General features: G+C 34.8%; 1 protein-coding gene across 1 annotated transcript in view; it reads left to right on the top strand.

The window, feature by feature from the left end:
* Positions 1-25,986, top strand: part of LOC148954760 (LIM/homeobox protein Awh-like) — a 31,304-nt gene extending 5,318 nt beyond the window's left edge. The window contains exons 2-7 of the mRNA XM_089086734.1: positions 1,435-1,527; positions 6,160-6,281; positions 11,896-12,113; positions 18,441-18,607; positions 20,021-20,225; positions 25,642-25,986. Of these exons, the coding sequence (XP_088942860.1) occupies positions 1,435-1,527; positions 6,160-6,281; positions 11,896-12,113; positions 18,441-18,607; positions 20,021-20,225; positions 25,642-25,685 (849 nt within the window). The 3' untranslated portion in view covers positions 25,686-25,986. The remainder of the gene's footprint in view (positions 1-1,434; positions 1,528-6,159; positions 6,282-11,895; positions 12,114-18,440; positions 18,608-20,020; positions 20,226-25,641) is intronic.
* Positions 25,987-27,265: the final 1,279 nt, after the last annotated feature.

Here is a 27,265-nt window from a genome sequence, read left to right as displayed (position 1 = left end):
CTGTAAGGAGGGATCTCCTCCCAAAGGGGTTGCGTTCCTTATAGCAATTATGGAATCAAATTAACAAGCATAAAAACGCTAAGGGCACTATCAATAAAATATTAAATTTCTTGCTTTGGCAGAGAAGTAGGGTCTTGCATGTAACATGCGGTTGCCCATTTCGATGAACCCAAATATCTAAGCCCCCCTCTCCTTATGTTGCCCAACATAAAGTTAGTGGACAGCTCAAATTCCCTCTAAGTTACATTTTCTCATTTTCTATAACCTCCTTTCATTCTCCATCATTTTATGGTTATTCTTTAGCATACGTCGCAGTACCAGCCACACAGCTTATAGTACCATAGCCTACCATATATAGTACCATAGGCACATAGCCTATAGTACCCAACATGGCAATAACTATCAAGGACTAAATCTCATACGCCTGTTGAATTTACGCAACTAAGGGCTTTAATGGGATAACTTTTATTGAAAGATTGTTTTTTCGAAAAATAGTGTCTTTGAAGAATTCTAAATTGTTACGAGAATTCGAATTGATACGCATATTTCAATTGACGCAAAGGCGTATTCACATGTCTGCTCAATTTATTATTCGACGCCAGGTAAGTACTTAAGAAACGGATCTCAGAGCCGGGCCCCCCTACAGAAATAATATACTTTCCCAAATTTCTTGGCAATTATTATACTTTTTTCTATTATTGCCCCCCCCCCCCCGAAAAAATCCCACGTACGTGTCTGTTCCGGGTATTAGAGGGATTTCATCATGTCATCAAGGGGTATTCACATGGATATATTTATTGTCTAGCAAAAATACATAGAGAATAGCGTAAGGTATAAATAGTGTAAATACATAGAGAATAGTGTAAACGTGAAGTCAGCGCTTTTTGTTCAAATCCGTGCTGTGGGAAAGAGGAGGGGTAAAATTGATTGAAAAAAAAAAAAATAGAGAAGGTTGTCTAAATTGGATATTTTTGGCAAGGCTAGTGCTCCAAAAGTTTTAAAAAGTTTAGTGCTCCTAGGTTTTAATGATTTGTCTCATGACATCCTTAGAATAAACGATAATTTTAAATGAATTGGGACCTCATCGGCCCTTTTGTATTATGCATTGGGACCTCATACGGCATTTTTGACCAGCTTAAAGTGCTAATCAAGCTGAAAGGGAAACTATCAAAAGGAAAACCAATTTCGTCTCAAAAACAAAAACAAAATAATTAGTTCTATCTAGCGTTACTCTGTTGAATCATACCGTATCGAAGTGTTAGTTTTGCCAAAACATCAATATTGGCCTTTTATAGTTAAAAATCTAGTTTGATCTATATCTTTGGGACACTTCATTTTTGCAGTTTAGTTCTTACTTTTCAGTCCGCTTGAACTTTGCCTTTTCTCGTTCTTGACCTTTTCTAATTCTTATTCATGGCCTTTTTATTTTTGCAGAGCGATATATCTTCTCCAAAACACTGCGTATCCCCGACCGAAGCCGGGTGCGCCTCTTGCGGTCAGCCAATTACCGATCGATTTCTTGCTCAGGTTTGTTAGTCTCTTTTTCTCTACCTTTTCATGATTTCAGTTCATTTTGTTTTTTTCTCGCATATTTTTTCTCTGTCTTCAGTAGCTGAGTTGGCAAGGCTGTATCCAGGGGGACGAGGTTAACCGGGTTTGACCCCTCTCCCCCCGATATTTCTCTCCAGCTCGTAAACATCAAAATGTGTATAAATAAATTTTTGGATGCCATTTTTAATTTTTGGTATCCCCCCGCCCCTGAAAAAATACCCCCACCTGAACGAAAATCCTGGGTACGGCCTTGTTAGTTTGTGATTTTCCCAAGTATCAAGGACTCAAAATATTCCCCCATGACCCATCTTAGGTATAATTAAATCTTAAAACTGCGGTTTTCTAAGATGTTTCATTTTCTGTTTCAAAATTACAAAATTTTCCGTGCAGTTTTACACTATCGTCTGTGTTGCCAAGTTGAACCGTGGAAATAAATAAGCTAAATTTGTTAGTTATATTTGACAACGCTTTTCGTTCTTAAACTTTCAAATATCAACAATTTATTTATTCCTAAAGATAAACATTCAAATGGTGCCACACATACATAGCTTATTGTCAGCTGATTTTTTCCTCACGTTTCATTTTTTTAAAGTTTATTGCCTGTTATTACCAAAGTCAGTTTTCACCATAGAGCTCTTTTTAAATAAAAATTGAAATTCCATTTTTCCAAATTTCTTAAGATATATAATAATGGTTACGTAACTTTCTACTTAACCGATCAGAACAATTAGGTTTCATGTCCACTGTTATTGGTACTTTATAATAATTTAATATTATTATATATAATATATAATAAAATATAATAATTAACGTTCTTAATAATAATTTAAGTTTTTCAACTTAAAGTAGGGATCAATATTAGAATTTAAAATGAACCAAAAATATTGTGTTTGGGGGCTACCCCCTCCTCAATCTCTTACTCTTCACCCAATAGTTTGTTAGTAGTTTAAAAAACTTCTTACTTAATCAAGCGGCCCTTGTGTTTCAGCGTAAAGAATGAGGTATTGAGGATGGGGCCCCCCCCCTCATATACGAAATAATTTCTGTTTGTTTTAAGTTTTGATATAAATCCTTATTTTCAGTTGGAAAAAAATGTTTTTATATTTAGTTTCTGATCGATTTTCAAATAATGCCGGGATATCTGTCCCCCAAACCTCCATTAGGAATTTCCCCCATGATAATTTCTTCCATAGAAAGTTCCTCCCTTGCTGAGTTTCCCATTCTTCGTTGACAATTCCCCCCGGGAAATTTTATGCGGACAATTCTGCTTGCAAAATTCTCTTTACCTACTTTCATTCGAAAAAAAAGACTTATTTTTTATTTAATCTCTGATCGTTTTTCAAATCATGCCGGAAATCCCCCATTCGAAAATTCTCCCTGGACGATTCCATCCTCGTTACAACGTTCAAAATTCCCCCAGAAAATTCCCTGCGGATAACTCCCCCTGTAAGATTCTCCTTAGCCTACTTTTATTGGAAAAGAGACTTGTTTTTATTTAATTTCTGATAATTTTTCAAACCATGCCAGAAATCCCCCTTTCCGTGGAACATTTTTTACGGAAATCCCCCCTCCCTCCAATGGAAGTTCTTCCGCAAAAAATCCCCATGGAGAACTTCGCCGTCGGAAAGTCTTAAAGAGATTTTTTCATGACGGGTTTGACGTTCCTTTCACGACGGATTTGTTGTCCAGTTAGAGATATTCCCAAATAAAAAAATTGAGTTCTGAAATTGCACCGTATTTAAACGATTTATATGTTTTTATTTTCACGCTCACACATTAACGAACGTTAAGTTTTAAATAGATTTCAAAGAACCCAATTTTCCATGGGGAAAATTTGGGGATATTAGGCTGTATAAAGTAAATTTGGAAAAATTTGCGGATGTGTTCATGTTCATGAATTTCCGCAGTTTATGGAATACTTCAGAAAGTCTTTTGCGGCTCTCTCTTCTAGTTCCAAACCATTCGAAAAATTAAAATTACCAAACTGAAGACCCACAACATTTCACGCAGAGACTTTACCCCAGAAGATTGTTCTAGATTCGGGCTCTCTAGCATTGTATATAGTGGATTTACAAGTTTTGGCCTAAAATGAACTAATCAGTTCTTAAATTTAATTTAAAGTTCTATTAATTAAAATTAATGATTAATGAATTAAAATTAATTCTAATTTATTCTTAGAAATCAAAATTAGATTTTTATCGCCATTTCTGAGTGCATGCATATAAACTTAAAAAAAAATATGGGGGTTTTGAAATTACTAAAATTTCAAGACCACCTTATTGCTGCAAGCAGGTTTAAAAAAAAAACTTAATTTCCTTCAAAATTAGAGTTAAAAATGTTTGAATTGATTAGGAATTTTGTTGCGAGTGAGGAGAAACAGTGTTAACTTGCTTGCATTGTCGCAAAACCTTGAGAACTTGCATTGCATTGTCAAAAACATTCTACTTAAAGCTGGATTTCAATGGATGGGGATTGGAACCAGTTTCCAGCTGTCTCTATGCATCACTTTTAGATTTTTCAAATCAAAGTTTTGCCAACTTTTACTCAGAATTTTCTAATCAAATACTTAATTATATTTTTTCTTCAATTTTGTCTTCAGAAAGTGGCCATTACGTTGGCAGAAACACAAGATGCCGAAAAAAACGGCCCCTGGCCTGTATTTCTTGTCATAAAAAAAAAAAAAAAAAAAAAAAAAATTGATGAATAAATTTCAAAGAAAAATAAAAGAGTTTTACCTCCTTTTTGCTGATTCCTTGCTTTAAGCTTTATGTTGCTTTAATGTTTTTTATATATTAAATTCCATTTAGATAATGTATACACGGTACTTATGGATGTATGTTTTAATTCCAGGCCAGTTGGGAAGAAAATTCAATTTAAATGGGCCCTTGCCCGCAAGTAGCATTTTGTTTTGTACACTAGGGTTCCCTCTGTCCTAAGACCTACGGGTGTAAGTTTCAAGCCATTGAGAAAAGAAAAACTTTTTGAAAAGTGAACTAGAATTCCCGCAAGTAGACGTCTATGTGGATACATAAAGAAAGGATGCCCGCTAGAACTGCCCGCAAGTAGCATTTTGTTTTGTAAGTTAACGTTCCCCTGTCCTAGTACCTACGGGGTAAGTTTAAAGCCGACATGATAAAAAAAAGTGAACTAAGCCTATATCTCTTTTTTGTATTGTTGGTTCATTGGTTAAAGAACACTGGATATGAGTTTCGAGTCCAGGCCGGTGGGTAAAAAGGTTCATTTTAAATGGGTCCGCAAGCGGCATTTTGTTTTGTACATTAGGATTTCACATTGCCTAGAGTGCACTCGGAAGAGAGAAGTTTTTTAGAAGTGAACTGGACCAGGTTTTTTTTTTTTTTTTTTTTTTTTTTTTTTTTTTTTTTTGTAGTAGTAGTAGTATAGGTTCCATTGCCCAATGACCCTTGGATAAAAGTTCCAAGCTGTTTGGGAAAATATAAAATAGTCTATTTGGGGAATCTATACCCCTACCCTAAAGTATCTTGTACATCAGGTTCCCATGCAATATGGGGGTGATAGCGTCCCTTGCTGCGATCCCAATGCTAAGGGGATGACAGCGTCCCTTTTGTTGATGCCGCAGCTGCAATCTCGTAAAGTTCAAACTGCAGCCTGTGGTAACCGTAAACTTGTAAACCTTTTTGGAAAAAAACTTTCTAGTGAGAATAACTTTTCGTTCTGGAATTCTGATTGGAATTACTACGGTCGAAAACCCTGAGCTGGAGGTCATTTTCGTTCGTAAAAATTTAAATGATATCAAGGAATATATTCCCAAAGACAGCTACAACTTCAAAGGGAAGTTACTTTCTTAAGTTATCTGGTGCCATATGTCATTAGCTTAGTTTTGCTTTTTTTTTTCTCCGAATCTCTCTTTTTTAAACTTGGCATCTGCTACTACCAAACTGCATAACTCATTATGGAGGTGTTTTCAGATTTTTTTTTTTGCTGATTTTTCTCCTAATCTCTCTCTTTTAAACTTGGCATTTCCTACTGCCAAAACTGCATAACATAGTGAGGAGGTGTTTTAGCTTATTTTTGCTGAATTTTCTCCAAATCTTTCTTTTAAACTTGAGATCTGCTACTGCCAGAACTGCATAACTCAGTATGGAGGTGTTTTTTGCTTAATTTTTGCTGATTTTTTGCCAAATCTCTCTCTTTTAAATTTGACTTCTGCTACTGCCAAAACTGCATAACTTAGTAGGGAGGTGTTTTAGCTTATTTTTTGTTAATTTTTCTCCGAATCTTCCCATTAAAATTGGCGTCTGCTATTGCCAAAACTACGTAACTCAGTATGAAGGTGTTTTTAGCTTATTTTTTGCTGTTTTTTTCGAAATCTCTCTCTCTTTTAAACTTGGCATCTGCTACTACCTCAACTGCATAACTCAGTATGGAGGTGTTTGTCATTAAAATCTGATTTTCCAATAATTTTTATTTTTCTTTTTTTTTCCTTTTTTTAGACGTGCCAGGTTCGGTAAGTTTCTCCACCAAACCAATTCAAACAGTCTTATTGCCCGTTTATTTGGATTACAGTAACATTTCATATCATTTCACATAGCAGCGCAATTTGGATTGATAGTTCTTTCCTCCCCCTAGGTCAATGGAAAACAATGGCACATGACTTGTTTAAGGTGCTGCATCTGCACATCTCCCCTTGAACGTCACACGTCGTGTTTTGTACGATCTGGTAGAGTGTATTGTCGACAGGATTATGAAAGGTAATTTTTCAGTATTTTAATCATTACACTGCTTGCTTGTAATCGTTTTAATTATGAATCGTTCCACGGAATTTTTTCTGCTTAGTTCCAATTTAGGAAGGCCTGATCTCTATGCAAGATATCACGAAGAGAAATCTTAGTTTAGTTTTAAGTTTAATTAATTTCAGATTTTAATTTTATTTAATTTTGTTTTATTTAATCTCAATTGAATGTAGCATTAGTTTTTATTTCTTAAATTTTAATTTTACCTAGTATTATTCAATTTTTAAGATTAGTGCCCTTGCAATGTTTCACTGTGAATAGTTCCCCTGTTACTTTTAATTTAATTTTATTTTGACTAAATTTTTGGTTTGATCCTAATTTAAGTTCAGTTTTCAGCTTTTTGAATTGTTTTGTTATAGTACCATACCTATTTGTCTTTGTTATATTTTAAGTGTTGTATATTTTGCATATCTGCTGTAGCTGTAATAGTATTTGTTACTTCATTATATTTTTGCCATTATATGTTTTACGTAGCTGTGGTAGCTTTTACAACTGTTGTAGCTTTATTATATTTTAGCTGCTATATTTTTCATATGGTTATTGTAGCTGTTATAGCTGCATTTAATTCTAGCTCTTGTATATTTTTTTATGCTGTTTTAGTTGTTGCTGTTGCTGTCGCTTCATTATCGTTTAGCTAGTGAAAGTACTTTATGAGAAAAATTTGAGAAAGGAGGGGCAAAAGCACATGATTGAAGGTAGGGGAATAGTTTACCACATGGGGCAAGAAGATGATATTTAGGGAGGAGGAAATAGTTGGATGGTCCTTAATTTTGCCCCGTGTGTGGAGATATGGATAAGATGAAGGTCATCTGATAGGTGATTGTGAGGAATTGAGTGAGTTACGAAAGGTTGTTAATGGGGATTGTAGGTTTGATGAAAGATGGCGAGCGAGTATAGGGAGGGAGAGTGTTTTGTAATTGTGGAAAGATTAGGACGATTTCAAAGACTAGCAATGAAGCATAGAAACAGATTTTTGTAATTGGATTTATTTGTATGTTAATGTTTTGTTTATGTCAGTGAGAAACGAATTGTCGTCTTGTATTGGCCTGGCCCGAGGGCTTTTAGAACAAAAAAGTTGTTTTTATTAGAGCTATTATATATATAGCTGTTGTGGCTTCATTATGTCTTAGCCATTGCTTCTACTACTACTACTACTACTACGACTACTACTACTACTTACAACTCACCGCAGCACCAAGCCGCCTGAGGCCAACACAACTACGCACGCTCCTCCTCCATCCCAATCTAGCTATCCCAATCCATTGATTCTAGCTCTGGTAGAAGAAAATTTGGTCCTATAAAAAGTTTCACAATTCGATATCTGTCACACAATTCCAGTTATGGGCTATCATATAAAAAAATTGGCATTTGAAACGAGCATATTATTTACAATAATAATAATGTTGACTCCCAAAACTTCAAAGGTATTTATAAAAAGCCATTTACCTTTGTTCCTTGTTTTACTGACAATAATTTGTAACCCGCTGCAAAAGAAGAAGAAAGCTGAGTAAAAAAAGAAGAGCAACAAGCATTTCAAACAAGGAAAATCAACAAAAAAAAGAAAGAAAAAATTACAGCAACGAGTAAGGGCACTGTCGGCAGCCATATACTTCTAAGTAATGTGAGGCTGTTTGCCAGCAAGCTCTGTGAGCTTTAAACTGGTGTCGGAGAGTCTGTAAACAGATACGAGGTTTCGATTTCTGTACTACTGGGGTAGGTATTATAAAAAGGGAAAAATATAGCGTGTACTTCATCAAAATTTATGAATCAAGCTTGACCAACACAACCACTACGATCCATGATCATGATTCTAAATGATCATGATTCTCCATGATCATGATTCATGATTCCACTGATATAATTTTATCAGCAATCCCAGCCTCCTGATCCATATGATGCAGATTTTGCTACTGCTTTGCTAGCTTTTCCGTCACATACGGTAATTTAAACTTCTAAACATAAAATTTTATTTAGCACTAACTAATTTAAGGACAAAATTTCGTCCGTAAGATTACATATTGCAACGTAATTCTTCAGCTATGTTAGTGTGAAAGGTTCCACGATAAAGTGTGAAAATACCATCATTTTTTTCCTTTTACTCTACCAGGCCAAGAAGCAACAGCTAAGATGTAAGCAAATCGAGGTCTAATCTCTATCAGAACAAGACTTCAACCTATGATGTCAGCATCATCTGTCTTAAATTAAGTTGTTAAAATACCAAAGACATTAAATTAGAAATGACCCTTCTCCTTCCTCTATGCCCATCTTTGGTCTGTCTATTCATACCTATTTCTAAGATTGTTTTTTTGATTGTTTCAAAGTCATAGAACTTTTAGGGTAGCAACACATTTGCGTCAGTGTTGCAACGTTGAGCCGTGAGAATGAATAAGCAAAAATCAAATAATTACTTAAATTTGATTCCGCTTTTTATCCGCAACAAGTCAAACACTAACAATTTGAGGATTTCCAAACACAACTATACATTCAAAAGAAAGCTACCCCTTCTTAACCTGTTTGGTGATATATATTTTTTACTCTTTTCGCTAAATTCCCCCCCCCCCCCGCTTCCTTTTTTTGATTTGGTGTCCACTACTGCAAAAAAACTGCATATACAGATATTCTTTCTGATTTTTTTCTCATGTTTAAAGATGTATGTGGTTGTTTCACTTTCAAATAGTCCGATTTTCTTTTTGTTTGCCCTTGGTACTAAAAATACAACATGAAAGCTACTAAATTATGCGTAAGGAGAAAAGAAAATTTATCGTCCATTTTGATCTCGAAAGAATGAGGACTATGGACGAGGATACTACCCTGTATTTCTAGGAGGAGGTACATATCGTCACTGTCATGTTTAAGGTCGCATCTGGTATTTTTACACTTAAGATAATTGCCATAAAGTATTTTCTAAGGTATTCTCAAAAGGAGGTTCGTCTAGATAATCTAGGTCAAGTGGGTCAGAGCCTGATTAAAGATATATCAGCGCAGATGTATGCAATTCTAGTTGAACACTGAACTTGCATTGTTGTAATTATGTCAGAAGTGGGAGACATGTTAGATACGATCATGGTTGCAGCAATTCAACGTAGTAGAGAGGCAACCACGGCTCGTACTAACCATAATTTCAAAAATGCATTTAAAAGAAAATTGTCTAGTGAGAAAAAACCGCCATTTGTAGATGATCCAAGAATGGCAATCACCCTAAAACTCCTCAAAACGGTATCGAAACGAAAACTACACGATTGAAATTGCCATTGTCAAAAACTCTAAATATAAAACTTACAGCTGCCCATCCTGAAGAACAAGAAAAATCGCCTCTTTGCATGGACGCAACTAATATGTGTCACGAATCAGGCTTGATAATTCCACCATGAAGGTCCATTTGGCACCCAAAAAAACAAATGCAAATTGGGTGTTATTTACGGAGCGCTTTACGGAAGAGCTGGGCGGGGCACTTGAACATCGTAGAGAGCTGTTTAAGATCTTGTTGAAAACATATTTTTATATTTAATCACTTTTTATAAAGATAACTTGATAACGCCAATAGAAAGTGCAATATGGCACCCAAAAAGTGCAATTAGAATGTCATCCCCGGAATAGAAAGGCTGCGAAGAATGAAATGCGTTCTATCGCAATTTTCATGGTTGAAAGCCCTAATTCTCAAATTTACATTACCCCTCTTCTATATTTCCCCCTCCCAGCCCCTTAATATTATTCATAAGTCATTTACTGACTAACAGAGCTAGAAGGCTACTGCAACATGATGGAGAACTGTTAGGGACTCAGTTAAAAGCTAGGTTTTATATCTAATCACTTTTTTTTTAATTTGACTTGATAGCACCATCCTGAAGTGCGATATGGCAACCACAAAGCGTATTTAGGGTGACATTTCTGCAATGGGAAGGCTTATAAGAATGAAAAGGTTACTATTTTAATTTCCATTATTGAAAAACTCTAATTCTGAGGTTTACAATCCCCTCTCCCAACCCTCCTTAAATTTTTCCATGCATCATCTACTGACTAACCGAATTAGTAGGCTACTGTAGCATCATAGAGAATTGAAGAAAATGCTATTAGCAGCTGATTCAGGAATGATAATTGTCATTTCGTTTAATCTTAATCGTAAAATTTTATCTTAAAACAAATTTACAAGAATTTTGAAAAGCTTGAAACTCCTTGAAAACGGCATTGAATCGGAAGAAAAAGTACACTATTTGAATCGACATTGTCAAAAACTCTATCTAAGAAGCTGTGACCTCCTCCCACCTTGAGCAACAAGTTAATTCGCTTTTTTGCATGTGTAGCACTGATCTGTCCTCTTTTACTTTCTTCTGCTTTTGTCTTTGTCGCTAGCAGAGAACTGGAACGTCGCAAATAGCTTTTTAAAGGCCTTATTTAAAAGCTAATTTTAAATCTGACTGCTTATTACAAGTTCGACTTGATAACGCCAACATTAAGTGCCACATGCCACTTAAAGATAATTATGGATGCGATTACCGGAATGAAAAGGCCGAGAAGAATAAAAAGGGTATTACTATAATCTTCATGGTTGAAAACCTTTACCCTGAGGATTAGAGGTCCCCCTTCTTCTATATGTCCCCCTCCACCCACCCCTTGATTTTTTTCTCAAATCATCTACTGACTAACAAAACTAGCAGGCTACTGCAACATGACAGAGAGGTGTTTAATATCTCGTTTAAAAGATAGTTTTTATTTTGACAGGATTTTTACAAATTTATTTTGATAACATCGTCATACAGGACCATATAGCACCTAAAATAGCACTTTTCGGTGCCATATCTGGAGTGGAAATGCTAGTGATCATAAAAGGGATAATGACTTAATCATCATGGTTGAAAACTATAAACCTGTATTTTAGAATCCTCCCTCTTGTATAATCTCCCTTCCACCGCCCTTGTAAGTTTCGTAAATAGTGGATTGACGAGCAGAAGTAGCAGTCTACCGCAGCATCGCAGAGAGATGTTTGATGGTTCATTTTAAAGCAGCAAATGGGTAGCAATGATATTTCCTCTTGTTTTATTCGTCGCTATCGAAGCACTGGAACATCATTGAAAGTTGTTTAAGGGCTCATTAAAAAGCTAATTCTTATATCTTATCGTTCTTTTATTTATTAGACTCGATAAAGCCGTCATAAAGTGCCATTTGGTATCCTAAGAGCGCAATTTGGGTGACATTTCTGGAATGGAAACGCTAGGCTGAACACATGAACATCATAGAGAGCGAATTGTGGGCTTATTTATAAACTAATTTGTATATTAATTAATTTTTACAATATTGACTTAATATGGCAATCATAAAGTGCAGTTTGGGTTGTTTTTGCATTTTTAAAAATGGAAATAACAAAAAAAGTGTCTTGTGGAATGAAAAAACTCATAAGTGCTGCAAGGTGCTGCACAAAATTATCCTCTTACACTGTTTGCGTAGTGCCAAGGATCTTGTCTATCACTTAGTCTGTATATAATATAATTTATTTGTTTTATTTAATTAACAATAAAAAAAAACTTTTTATCACAAGTAAAAATGCGATTTAATGTTTGATGTTTTTTTTGTCAAGAACTTATGAAGCCAAATGTGCAAGGTGCTGCAGAAAATTATCCTCTTCAGACTGGGTACGCCGTGCCAAGGATCGGGTCTATCACTTAGCATGTTTTGCTTGTGATGCCTGCAGACGTCAACTAAGCACTGGTGAGGAGTTTGCACTACATGAGGACAAAGTTTTGTGTAAAGTGCATTATTTGGACGGATTGGACACAGGCTCAGCCTCATCGGATGGTACGTAAAAGCATTCTTTTGTTTTTTTCTTTATTGCAGTAGAAGGTATTGGGACTTATTTTACACTTAGAGCTAGGGGACGTGAAGTCAGTATATATGTCTTTTCGATCCACTTAAAAGTTCTGGCACTATTAGTCCTAGTGGGATGTTGAGTCAACTAACAGTGAAGTAGTGAAGTAAATTCGGAAGACTGCTTATTCATCCTGGGTATCAAAATAGTGTAACAACTGTAACATCTTGGGTAAGACCATGGAAGGATTAAGTTAAGACTTTCAGGAAGTTTTAGGAAGGACAAGAGGAATTGAAGTTTAATTTACTTTATTAGAAACTTTCCTGTTTTACGAATAATGATTTCAATTCCCTTTAGCTCTCATTCCCTGTAGACACTCTTTGAGACCTAAGGGGTTGTTGACGTGTCTGATTATGTGGTTGCGAAAGTGCTACAAGGTTTATATCTGGGACTGCAATTGTTAAAATCAGAAATCAGATGACATACTTCTCCAGCTCATTAAATTGCTGGTTTGTTTTGTTTTTCTTTTATTTCTCAGTTAGTCGCTAATATTCGTCGATGGCAGTTAAAATTTTGGATTTTTTTGCAAATTGCGGATATTGGCGAATGACTTACTTTTATGGTTGTTAGGTATTTGGTTTTAATTCTTATAATTTTTGGCTTTTATTGAATTTTATTCATCTTTTAAGTTTTTGGTTTTTCATTCGTGTTTTGTTGCTTTTTGTTTCACATTGACTTTTCGCGTTTTATTTTGTTGGTTTTTTCTTCGGCACTCTCATTGAATATATTTTTTTGTTTCACGCTGAAGAAGAGAGGCGTTTGTCCCCTCGAAATATTTGCTTTGTTGTATTTTGTTAGTACTATCATTTGGCCTTTTAAAACCCCATTTTTGCTCGTTTTTCTTTCTATATGTTATGTCAAGCGAATGTGGTTTAAGAAATTATCGGTATCACACTACCTACGTAATTTTTATCCTATGTATAACCTTTTTTAGACAAGTTCTTTTACAGTTGGATAATGTAAATATCCATAAAACCATCATAATCATCGTCAAAAATCATCACATTCAAAAATCAAAACAGCATATTAAGTATGTTTTGCCCCCTCCCCCTGCGTCCAAAGTACAGAATCCTATTTACGTGCCTGGGTTAAAACATTCACAAAGTCACTTGTCTTTATTATTTAAAAGTAAATGCAAGGGCGCATCGAGAATTTTTGCTTGGTTTGGGGGGGGGGAGTATGATATATATATATATATATATATATATATATATATATATATATATATATATATATATATATATATATATATATATATATATATATATATATATATATATATATATATATATATATATATATATATATATGTATATATGTATATATATATATATATTTGCATCAAAAACAAAAAATTGTTTATGCATTAATGTCATGTTTTTTACGAATCAAACAAAAACTTCAGGGGGTTCAAAAACTGTAGCCCCCTCCTCCAACCCTAGATACGGCCTTCCGTAAGTGTAACTTAACTATTGCTGAGCTACAAAATTTCTTTATCAGTTTCTTTGCCAAAATGTACTGCCGTTCGTGTGAATCTCCTCCGAGCCTGTGGGTAGGAAAAAGTCTCATATCCCACTGTGTTTATACAAATTATTACTCTTTTCACGGTAGGGGCAGAAGCGGGTAGGACGATTTAGCGCGTTGAAACCTGCTGAGAAGCAGAGTTTTTCAAGTCTAGAAGTCTTGTAAATTTAAGGTTTGGTTAATGTAAAATGTTTAAATTTGGTTTGTAAAAGTCCCGGTTTGCCTATGAGTGAATAAAGTTTTTTTTTTCGTGAGTTATTACCTCATGTTTAATAACATGAGAATAGCGGAAATAAATTTGAATTTTTGAAAGGATCATCTTAAAATTTCCCCTCATCTAGATGACCAGGCCTCGTTTTACGAATGAATGAGGACATATTGCCGAAGATAGTGGTTTTTGGCCGTTCATCTGGGGCTAAATAAAAACAGCTTGTCCTCGAATGGGGGAGTTAAAAGGTAATGAGGAAGAAAAAAGTAGACGTGAAAAGTATCCCTTCCTGTCTACCTTTTTCAGATTCATCCTGATACCCGTTTGGAGCTGAACCGAGAGAATCACGCCACTGAATCTTGTTGCCTAACAAATAATCATAGCCGCTGAAACCAGGACTTGAATCTCCGTTCCGAAAGACATAGGACTGCAAGTCTAGGGTGTTAACCACTCCATCGGTTTAGGACAGCTTCAGGTTATAAGAAACAAACCAAAAGAAATTTGAACTTGATGGGAGGGGGAGTGAAGATAGAATGGGGTGGAGGATGAGCGTGTAATTTATTCATGTGCGCTGGGCTTTGGCCCACAAATTATTTCAGGCCCTTACAAATTGATATTTATTAAAGATTATGTTAATAAAGCAGTCTTTGCCTACAAAAATAATTTATCTTCTTTCGAAGAATAGCATTCAGGTTTATTTCAATACTTTTAGAACGAGGACAGTTTTAGAATACATTGTTTTTTTTCTTATATTTATTTTTAAATAACACTTTATTTCTAATTAATTTTAAAATTTCATCTTTCTGAAACCACCTGTCGGCAGCACGGAATCAATAGTAACTTCTAAAACAAAATCTGTTTGTCTCTGTTGAGGTCTACTTGGCCCAACATCTATGCCCTATAAGTTTAAGTCAAACGGAGAAAATGAAACCTTGAGCACATATGTGTCTCCACAACTTAATTTTACCATTTTTTTCAAACTTCATCGTTTTCAATGAGGTCTTTTTGGCCCGGTCTGTATGCCCTATAAGTTTAAGGTAAACGGAGCAAATTAAATCTTGGGGACATTTGTGTCTTCACTGATTAATATTACCGATTTTTTCAAACTTCGTCGTTTTCATTGAGGTCTTTTTGGCTCGGTCTCTATGCCCTATAAGTTTAAGTAAACGGAGAAAATGAAATCTTGGGCACATATATGTCTCCACAAGTTAATATTACCAGTTTTTTCAAACTTCATCGTTTTCATTGAGGTCTTTTTGGTCTTTTTGGTAAATAAATAAACACGCATCCGTTATCTTTCTTCTGCTCAAAAAAGTACAAAATTCCGCGCTTTTGTAGATAAGAACTTGTAACATCTACTGCAGTGGGGTTCTCTGATATAGATTGAATCGGATGGTGTGATTTTCATTAAGATCGTAATTTCTTTACCTCGAAATGTTTGTTTGCTACACAGTTTTTGTTAAAAAATGAGTGAGAATTACAGTTTTGATTCAAGAAGGTTAGGGGATAATAATAATAATTTATTTTTGCCCTCTATTGATAGATTAAAAGTGCACTAGAGGAGTGCAAACAAAGAGAGAGAAAAAAAGAGAAAAGAAACACAAAATAGTTAACGAATACAGTACCAACTTGTCTAACGAGAAACAAAAGGACAAAGAAGTGGAAACATAAATCAACTGTGGGAACTTAAATCAACACTAACATACTGGACCTACGGGTCTACCCATCCATGTATCATAAAGGTTAAACAGAAAGTCTAATAAACTCCTAGATCAGTCATCAAATGGTAAATAAATCGTATGCCTCACAGAATAAATCCTATGGCTTATAAAATATACATTAAAAACCAACGAGATGAGACATTAGAGGCTTTTATTTGCTATTGGCCACTAGTAATGTCACGGTGACGTTGACAACTCGGCAATCTTTGGATTATCTTCTGACAGTATCCCCGACTAGTTTTTGATGCAAAATGACAACAATTGAATTGTTGCACACAGGTTTAAAAAGAAAAAAGTAGAGAAAAAAAAATATGAGCAGTAATATCACCAAAGATTCCTCTTTTGAGTTAGTAATAGCTCGAGCTACTCAGATTTTTGTTGAATCTAAAAAATGTTTAATTATCAAATTCAATTGTGGATGATTCATTTTCATCTACGTTTGAGAACATACATTTCATCAGGGATGATATTTTGGTAGGTTGGAAGCACGTCCCACATCTATTTTAATATCCTGCTACTGATCAAACCCAAGGTGTGAATCAGGCCTAATATTCAGTGTGCATGTATAAATTGCAGGCCCTAGAGATGCAGTGAATCTCATCGGGATTTTTTCGTGATGTACCAAATCTCCTACGTAAAGCGGAGCTTCTTAATCTTCTTGCTTAATTATTTGGAGACGCTAATGCACATTCTCTAAGAATATTCTCCATCTGCCAAATTTGCTATTTAAAGAGGAGCTTCTTTCGTTCTTGTTCTTTCATTATTTGGAGGCGCTTATTATTGACGCACAATTCTCCATTCAATTTTCGCCATCTATCAACTTCGCTACTGGAAATGGAGCTTCTTCTTGTTATTTAATTATTTGGAGGCACTTATTCACATCTACATGCAATATTCTCCATCTGCCAAATTTTTTATTTAAAAATGATATTCTAGTTCTTGTTATTTCATTTTTTGGAGGCGCTAATAAACATTCTCCATTCAAATTTCGCCATATCTCATCTTCGCTACTTTAAATTGAGCTTCTTCTTGTTATTTAATTATTTGGAGTCACTTATTCACATCTAAATGCAATATTCTAAATCTGCCAAATTTTTTATTTAAAAAGGAGCTTCTCGTTTTTGTTCTTTCATTATTTGGAGGCGCTAATAAACATTCTCCATTCAATGTTCTCCATCTATCAAATTCGCTACTTGAAATGGAGCTTCTTCTTGTTCTTTAATTATTTGGAGGCACTTATGCACATCTCCATTCAATATTCCCCATCTGCCAAATTTTTTAGGTAAAAAGGAGCTTCTTCGTTTTTGTTCTTTCTTTATCTGGAGGCGCTAATACACATTTCCATTCAATGTTCGACATCTATCAAATTTTACAATTTAAATGGAGCTTCTTCTTGTTATTTAATTATTTTTAGGAACTTATGCACAACTCAATGCAATATTCTCCATCTGCCAAATTTTTTAGGTAAAAAGGAGCTTCTTCGTTCTTGTTCTTTCATTATCTGGAGGCGCTAATACACATTTCCATTCAATGTTCTCCATCTATCAAATTTGCTATTTAAAATGGAGCTCCTTCTTGTTCTGTGATTATTTGGAGACGCTAATACACATTCTCCATGCAATATTCCCCATCTGCCAAATTTGTTAGGTAAAAAGGAGCTTCTTCTTCTTGTTCTTTCATTATTTGGAGGCGCTAATACACATTCTCCATTCAATATTCTCCATCTATCAAATTTGCTACTTGAAATGGAGCTTCTTCTTGTTCTGTAATTATTTTTAGAAGCTTATGCACATCTCCATGCAATATTCCCCATCTGCCAAATTTTCTAGGTAAAGATGAGCTTCTCGTTCTTGTTCTTTCATTTTCTGGAGGCGCTAATACACATTCTCCATTCAATGTTCTCCATCTATCAAATTTGCTACTTGAAACGGAGCTTGCACTTCCTCTTTTTTGATTATTTGCTTCTGCTAATGCTTATTCTCGATGCAATTTGTGGCCCTGTTACTCCTGGGATATAATCCTCTGTCCTGTATTACCAAGAGTAATCCACGGTGCAAGCATGGGGGTCATCACCTCTGTTCTGCAATAACTGGAAACAGAGCTGCAATCATTGTTTCAGTTTTTCCATTAGTTAGGTAGACCCCCCCCCCATACACTGGTTATCTTCGAGTTAACATTGACAATGGAAGAAGTATTGTTGCAAATTCTTTATAAGGATTTTGGCAAAATCCTATGTGGCTGAACTTAGCGTTAGAATCCTTAACTCAGAATATCCTATATAATAATTTGCTTTGTCTGTAACCTCTCAGCTCTTAAACAATTGTGTGACTTTACACAACGGACACCTGAGGCGATCCTACAAAGGATGAGTTTCTTTCTATGAAAAAGCTGACGAACTTTATACTTATTTTTGGTAAGTGTCACAGCTGGAGGATCGAGTTGAAACATGTACGAAGGTTTTTTTTTGGGGGGGGGGAGGGGGACAAGAGGTTCAATTTTTTGTTGGTCGGTTAAAAATTTTGTCTAAGGTCTTGGGGATCGAATTGAAACCATTGAGATTTTGTCGTTTCGTTTGAGGGAGGGGCTGTTGGGCTCAAACCGCCCCCTCATTTTATATTTGGAGAAAATGGCGAGTTTTACTCTCCTCTGTGATCCTCTTTAGTTGACAGTCATTGCTTTTTTGTAATAAAATTATTATCGAACTTAGAAATAAGTTTTTTTTGTATGCCTGTCACCTGTGGGGTATTGCTGCCGGGTTAGGGACATTTAGAGTAGATGTAAAAATGCGACATATGTAATTTCAGATGGTGATGAATGTGGAGCAAACTCAAAGTCCAAACGGGTTCGAACCACTTTTACTGAAGAGCAGTTGGCTGTACTCCAAGCCAACTTTGTTCTTGATTCCAATCCAGATGGCCAAGACCTCGAAAGGATAGCAAATTTAACTGGATTATCGAAAAGGGTTACACAGGTAATCCCATTTTCAGTCATTTCCCCCCTCCCATGTTGTATCTCACCGTACACTACTGTATTGTGAATCAAGATCTTGTGGTCCTAACCCTCAAGTAAACTTACTTCATCAGGTAACCTTCATGAAGTAACCTTCCTTATTTCAAAGGATGAAAAAATTCTTCCTTTTTGGTATTTACATAGAAAATAAATTCTAAACGTAAGTTTTATGATAAAGACCTAGTTTTCTTGTAAATTTAAGTGATTCCTTTATGAAGAGTAAGTATATATATATATATATATATATATATATATATATATATATATATATATATATATATATATATATATATATATATATATATATATATATATATATATATATATATATATATATATATATATATATATTTTTTTTTTTAGTTTCTTTCAGCTTAGCGTGAGACAAGACAAAGAGAAGTGACAGAATAGATTGAAAATATATAATTTGGGCTATATATTTCCACAATAGGGGGTGGGGAGGGGGGTTAAAGTATTTGGACAGTGTGAAACGGGAGAACAATTCTTACTACATAATATGCAGAATAATTTTACATTATATATTAGGCATGCAGACCCGCTATATTTTACCCCCCCTCCCCCCCCCTAATGTGCTAATATATATTCCATATTTGTTTGTAAAGTATTATATTTTTATCTTTCTTTGGTATATTTCATTAGGATTGAGCGTCAGAAAAACCTATTAGAAGAATATTAGGTAGGGGGTGTATCATACAAGTACCTATATTTACCACGCGTCTAGTGTTCTTTTATTTGGATTTAATTTGCGTATCTAACCCTCCTTTCTCCAATAAGAATTCTCTATATTGTAAATTGTTTACCCCCCCCCTCCTCCTCCCCCTTCTAATAATACTTAGTGCGTGCAACCGTGACTTTTTGCACAAATTTATGTGTAGTCAGAATAAAGTAGTGCTCGGACGCTTAGAATTGGGAGGTAAAAAATATTTAGGACGTGATAATAGAATTTCTTGATTTGAGTGGCTTCTACGTTTGAGGTAATGACATCAAAAAAAAAAAAGTGTGTTGCAGAATAATTTATATTTAACTAGATATAAGTTATATAACTAAATTATTTGTATAACTGAATTAAAACTTAAAGCGAAAATATATGTAAAAAATCCTATAAACAACAGAAATAGCTAAATAAATATTTTATATAACTTAAAATAATTTACAAAGTCAAGTACCGGATCTTCAAATCCCAATTTTTAGACAGTTTTTGTTTTAAACCTGGTTTTGACGATTTTTTTAACTAATTGTATATTTGACTATTTGTTTAATATTCATTGGCTTATGTTTTTTATTCACAAAATTTCGTAGTTTTTCTTATGAATTTTAAATATCTGAATGATGATTTATAAGTGATCATTTCCAGGTATGGTTTCAAAATATGCGTGCCCGCCACAAAAAGCACCTCACAAACAAGCCTCATTCTCGTCAAAGAGGAAGCAGTATTACCTCTGTGGTAGAACCTCCAACGTTAAGAATGGATCAATCTGATATTCACAGTCCTGGGTTCAACTCCCAAATATATTATGATTCGTATAACCAGCCTGCAACTCCAATGGAAACGACTCAAGGTTCACTTGTTTAATTCTTTTTCGGTTTTATTTCTTCTTAATTTTTCCCTATTTTCATGTTTTTGGTCCTGTCAAGCCATTTCCTCAATGTCAGTTGCCTACCCTGCTGACAAAGAGTAATAAGTAAAAATCAAGAGTGAAAGCATAGGGGTTCCAAAAAATTGAAAAAACAACCCCCCCCCTTGTTAGACACGTAGGGATAATTTCTATAAGACGTATCCATAAATTGGGGGGATTCAGATTTTTTTTTTGGGGGGGGGGGGGGAGACAGGTCCTGAGTGTCTTTCCCTCTTGAGTATGTCACTGTTCCCCCTACATTAAAAAAACTATTTCTTTTATCTTCACAGAAACAAACTAAGAATAAAAGTTACATCATGAAGCTACGCATGGAATTATTTTTGGGAGCTGGGGGTGTAGGCAAAAGACCCTAAAAAGCCGGAGATTCCTACTACACCCCAACAGAACTCCTCAATAAAATTGAAAACACTTTATCCATCGAATTACGGCGCTTCAGGTAGTAACTGCCTTTAGGGGGAAGGGATGTGTTGAGTTGAAGTTCTTACTTTTTCCCTATTTTTATGTTTTTGGCCGTATCAACGCATTTCCTATACGTCACTTGCCTACCTTGCTAATCAAGAGTATTAAGTAAAACTCTTAAGAGTGAAAACGTAGGGATGTGAAAAATCGAAAAAAAATCCCCCCTCTTGTCTGGCACGTATGGGTAATTTCAATAAGAAGTACCCATAAATTGAGGAAATTTAGGATTTTTCGGGGGAGGGGGGGGGGGCAGGCCCTGAGTGTCTCTCCCCCTTGAGTACTTCCCTTTCCCGCATAGATTAAAAAAAACTTTCTTGTATCTTCGCAAAAAAACAAAAAAAAAATAAAAATAAAGGCTGCATCACGAAATAGAATCATGAAGCTGCGCATGAAATTATTTTGGGGGGGCTGGAGGCTTAGGCAAAAGACTGAAAAAAGCGAGAGGATTATTTATACACCCCAGCAACCTCCCCAACATACCTCCTCTATAATCATGAAAAAACTTTACCCGTCGAATTAAGGTACTTCAGGTAGTAATTGGCTTCAGATGAAGCAGGGGGTTAGTGTTGAATTGTAGTTTATCAACACATTTATAACAAGGTGAAATATATGATCCTAATGACACATGAGGAAGGAGAAGTCATTTCAGTTTAGCTCTGTAATATTATATTTTTAATCTTATATTATTATAAAGCCTTTGCTTAATATAAAAAAAATATTGTTATAAAAGAAGAATTTCAAAGCTAATATGTTTTTTTTCTCGTTTTTCTGCTTTGTAATAACCATGCTGAAGATTTCATTATGCTTCGTTTAATTCAGATTCATTAGATGGTCAAAATACTCGGCCAGGGTTGTACGACACATGGTCTGCTAACTATACTTGGCCCGCGGTTAATCTAGAAGATAAAAATTGCGATAAATCTAAAATGGATGTTCGTTTTATCTTAACTTTAAACGCTTGCGATCATATGAAAAAAAGAATACCATAAATCAGGCTATTTTTCGAACGGGAATAAACTCATAATTAATAAGCGTAAGTAATAACTGAAACGGTATCTGAAGTTAATCAACTTTCAATGCACAAATAAACAAAGTAGCCTACAGTCACAAGCCTTTATGTCGTGCTTTTTTTGTGCAAAACCTACTTTACAAATTTGGAAACCATCAACCCTTTTGTGTTAAGGCTTCTTAATAACTGATTCTTTTTTCTTGTTCCATAAATTTTCATCTTTTTACTTTCCTTTTGTACCTTTTTCTCTCTCTCTGCGCTCTGTCTTTATTATCTTGTCCTTTCCTCCTTCCCAATTTCTACCGTCCTTTAGAATTTGCGCGGAAACACTTTGTCTCATGTCCTTTGGTACTGGACATGTCCTTTGGTCCTTTTCAATCGTATACCATCTAGAAAATCAGCTGCACTGCCCCCCCCCTCTCTCTCTTTCTCTTCTAAAAGAAAAATTGAATTGATAGCTATCAAATTAATTGTTGAATTCTTAAAATATCATAGTTCGTTGTTTTTTTTCCATTTTAATAATAATCATAATAAAACCTCCAAGAAAGTTTGAATGAAAATTTTTCAAAGTTTACTTGTATTGTCATGTTTAGCCAGTGTGGTAGTAGAACTTGTTTAGGTTACTAGCTGATATATAATTTGGGGGGTAAGGTTTTGCTACTTTTTATACCCCCCATCTTGAAATTCTTAGCACTGCTCCCCCTGAAAATAAAATTCTGTTTGTATTAGGTCGTACCCAGGATTTATTTTTTTCGGAGGGGGTTTTACTCAAAATTTTTTTTTTTTTTTTTTTTGGGGGGGGGGGGTTACACAAAAGAACCTAAAAAAACGCATATAAAATTTGTTTATATCCGTTTTTGTTACGTTTTTACGAGTCAGACAAACATTTCGGGGGGGGGGGTCAAATCAGTTGTTCATTGGTTAAAATATCATTGTTTGCAGTATTTTTCTTATCTTTTTAATAATATTCATAACAAAACCTTCTCCAATGGTTCCCTGGCCCGTTGAAGCTACGGTAAAGCGTTTGTTACAAATAAGAACATTGTTTTCTTAAAGGACAGAAATTAAATTTCAGCGTTTATGTGCAACTAAACCCGAACTGAACCACCACCTATCAACTATTACACATATTATGCTATCAACTATTACTATATCAAGATATTACAATCTTACTGATAGAACCAACGAATGTTCGAAGTGTCAACATGGACATTATCAAGAGTTTCTGAAGAAATGCCCGGATTGAATGGAGATGAGCCATTTTTTGGAGGGGGAGATTATTCGTCACAGTGGTAAATTATAAAAAAAATTTGTTGGAAAGAATTTGGGAAAGTTGGAAATGAGAATCTTCGGACTAAAACGTAAAAAATCACGATATAATGGACAGCTGGATCTGTCCCACTTTCTGCGTATTTGTTTGACTGTACTGGAATAAGACGGGTAATTGTGAAAAAAAAAGAAAAAAATTGCCACTGTTTTCTTAAAATGTTATTTCTATGTTAAATTGAACCGAAGATAGAAACAGATAGTTTATTCGTAGCTAATGTTTTGACTCAAAAACTTTTCGTCCTTTTACTTGCTTATAATTTTACATAGCAGCAAAAAATACGGGCTAAAAAAGACAGAACTCTTTGGCATGCTCTTCTAAGATTAAAAAAAGACAAACCTTTTCAACTGAAATTAAGGTGCAACAATAAATCTTAAAACGAAAAGAAATTATTCTGTATATGAGAAGGGTGAAAAAACTAAAACTTCTTCGCATGTTGACGAATAGCCTGCGTTGCCCAGATACTCATCTCCTGATTTATTTCCTTCGGCCGGGAGTGTAATGCGTTGTTGGGTTAAATCATCTGACGCTTCCCTTGCGTCATTTTTTCTGGGAATTCATTATTTTCTGGAAAAAAATTGCCTGTTTAAAACTGGCTAACATACTAAAGGTTAACTAATGCACTTGGATTAATGACAAATCTAGGTCAATCCTGCACTTTTTAATTGCAGTATGTTTCTGGCTTGGTTTTCTGGTTCCTGAGCTCGAAATCCGTTCGGCACATGCGCTTGAGTGCAGCAAAGCACACAAATGCAGCATAAAACCAACTCTTTCAACCAGCTCTTTCAACAATATTCTTCGCTTTCTGCGTTACTTTTTTTACGGAAAAACTAAATATTTTTCTCTAACCAACATCACAATATCTTGTTTCATTTCTTGAATCGTGGACCACTGATTTTCAATTGGATTGCGAATTTTGTTATGTTCCACCTCACTGTTGCCGACAAAATCATTCCTCAATGTTGCCTCACAGGGATGAGGTGAAACTACTGATCACTCATTTGGTCGCTGTTTTTTCAAGCTTCTCATGTAGCGAAGTGCGTTGACCTCACATTTTTGCAATTAAACCGCATGAAAATGAACTGGAGCTAACTGAAGTTCGCACGGATTTCGTGCACAAGTTATTTCTTCAACATTTGAAGAGCAGCAAGTAAGTCTGTAAGAAACTCTCCAAAATGCTTGTATATCTGTGTCGACCCTGTAGATCCTGAAACTCTGTGTTCACTATACTGATCTTGCGTAGGACAAACGATTGCTGATTGAAATGTCATCCACGAACGCAAGATTTTTGGGAGCCTTTCCTTTTAGTCGTTGATCTCAAGCTGAGTCACCTTCTCTGTGGTTCGTGAAGAATAAAAGGAGCGGGTTCCACTGCTCCAACATTCCTTCAACCGATACTGCTAGGGAAATTCATCCCGTTCTTGCCGGCTGCAGCAACGCATCGTTTTTCGTCCGTCGAAATCCTGATATCCTTTTAGCGCGTTCTGGGTCTTTGGACTGTTCGCCACATACGTATACAACTTCAAGTATAAAAATGTCAATTCCTTTTAGTAACCTTTTAATAGACTTATCAGTTGTAAGCATTTTTTGTGTTAAATAAGCTTGTGTTGAAGGTTTTATGCTGGAGTCTGAAAGCATCATTGCACTATAGCGAAATGTCTTCATTTGAAAACCAAATTAAAATGTTATTCTGGTTTCGTACAGAAACCAGAATATATGCAGAATATACATTGGGGATTCTACCTCTAATTTCCTTTAAAATATTGTCTATGTAGTTAACGAATATAAACGAATATAAATAACAAATAAAATAAAGAACATAAAAGAAATGAATAGAAGAAATTAGTAATAAAAACAAAGAAAACAAAAATAGATGTGAAAGGGCGGTATAAGTCAGATTTAGCGTATCACAAAACCCTATTACATAGGTTTCAAGCTCATATCTGCAAAAATCTGCAACTATATCTGCAACGTATTTTTTGCCAGAAGAAAAATATACGAATATAGAAGTTCGTTACGTAAGTTAATTTGTAAATTACGTCAGAACCAAATTTAGAGACAGCCATTTAGCAAAAGAAGAGTAAAATTTTTATGCAAATTTTGTTTACTTATTCAATGACGGCGAGGCAAAATAAAAGCTGCATTAACTAAAAAACGATCAGAAATTAAATAAAAAAAAACAAGTTTTTTAAACTGAAAGTAAGGAGCGACATTAAAACGAACAGAAATTATTCCGTATATGAAAGGGACTGTCCCCTCCTCAACGCCTCACTCTTTACGCTAAAACTTGACTCTTTCTCACAACTCTACTTTATAAAACAATAAAAACTTTAGCGTAAAGAGCGAGGCGTTGAGGTGGGGACATTTCCTTACATATACAGAATAATTTCTGTTCGGTTTAATGTCGCTCCTTACTTTCAGTTTAAAAAACTTGTTTTTTTTATTTAATAATGTGAAAGAACCATTAGACTTTAGCGTAAAGAGGCATTAATCCGTAATTCTTTCTATTGTTTTTTTAAATTTTATTTTCTGCTTTCTTTTAGTATCTGATGAGATGCTCCAGATGACACGGACGGCAATGTCGTGATCAGCTCACGAGAAACATAAATTATTTGTGATGTTCACATGAGATATGGAAAATCAGCTTCAGGCTAATCATTAAATTTGTTTTTCACGATAATGTGTCATTGTCAAAAAAAATTGTTGTGATCCCAATCATGAGTGACTATTTAATGAATGTGTTAAAATTTTCATCAATTTGTTTACATTGAATCTATATTAAATCAGTATTACCTGCTTTTACCAGTATTAATGAATTTAGTAAGTATTATTGAGCATTAATCCAGTAAATAAGCTATGTTTTATCGGAATACACGTTATCAATGTTGTTATTTGCCTAATTGTCCATAACTGTTTCAGTAACACGTGGCCAGATAAGTATTTGTTGTTATCTCTTGTAGATTACATCCGGGGAAGTTAGGGGTAGCCAAGTAAGGGATACTCGAAGGCACTGTGTGTAATCGGTTTGTTGAGTTTTTCATCATTTTGTTTACATTGAATCAACTCATATTTTGGTGGTGGCATTATATTATGGAAATATTGATAGAAGCAAAGAACCTTCAACTGTTCTCTTTAACAGTGGGTCTACTCTCAGAGAAAGTGTATTCAATGCGGAATTTTATTCAGGTTTGCCAATTAGTAGGGAACAGGGGGTAACTGTCCCCCTAGATTTTGATAAACACATTTTTGGGTATTGTCAAGAAGTAATAGAAAAAATATATAAAAAAGTCCCCCTCTAATCTTAAAAGATGTTTCATTTAAAAACATTAAGGATCAAAAACGCCCCTTCTTCTGGATTTTTACAAATACCGTTTCCGTGTTTTCATTAAAAAAAAAAAAAAAAAAAAAAAAAAAAAAAAAAAAAAAAACCATTCCTTGGATTTTTCAAAAACCTTTTTTTGTGTTTCCCATTTTATAAAAATCAAAAGAAATCCTTGCCCCATCTCCCCACCCCCTTTGGTGATTTGGTGCCAAAGATTGTGTTGATTATCAACAAATTGGGTAGAATCCTAGTTTAAAGGCTTCTTGCTACCTTGCAAAGCAGTTGAGTTAGGTGAACGAGACTTTCAGGAATGAATTCAGGGCCAAAAATCTACCCCTTGCCTAAGGTATTACCAAGTTACTATGTTACCCTTTTATTATTTCTGATCCGTTTTTACGGCAGGTCACCTATCTGGATTCTGACCAAAAAAACATTTTATCTTGAGTTTGAATCTCTTTTTTAGTTGTCTTAATTTTGAAGCTACAATTCCTGCTAATTCAGCGGAGTTTTAAGGCATATCAGGGTTTCTTTTCTCTACAACACCATTTGAGCATAAGATTATTTTTACAAGGTTTCACTTTTGTAAGATATTAATTTAAAAAAGCTTTCCGAAAAAGAAACTTCTCAAAGGAAACCAAAGGCCGTTTGAGACTTGAAATCGGAAAAATCTTCAACCTATGGTAACGCGAAATGAATATGACCAGTAATTAGTATTAAAGTATAAACGAAACCCAAAACGAGCAGAAATTAAATAAACAAGCAGAGCAAATAAACATGCTACAGGTGCTAATGTAAGTAAACTTAATGTAAACTTAAATTGAATGTGCAAATCAAGCTTGAAACGA

Source organism: Artemia sp. Qi Xiang Cuo, chromosome 3 (genome assembly GCF_049724085.1).
Source record: "Artemia sp. Qi Xiang Cuo chromosome 3, ASM4972408v1, whole genome shotgun sequence".
NCBI lineage: Eukaryota > Metazoa > Arthropoda > Branchiopoda > Anostraca > Artemiidae > Artemia > Artemia sp. Qi Xiang Cuo.
Note: the sequence above shows the minus strand (reverse complement) of the source record. Positions and strands in the feature narration are given on the sequence as shown.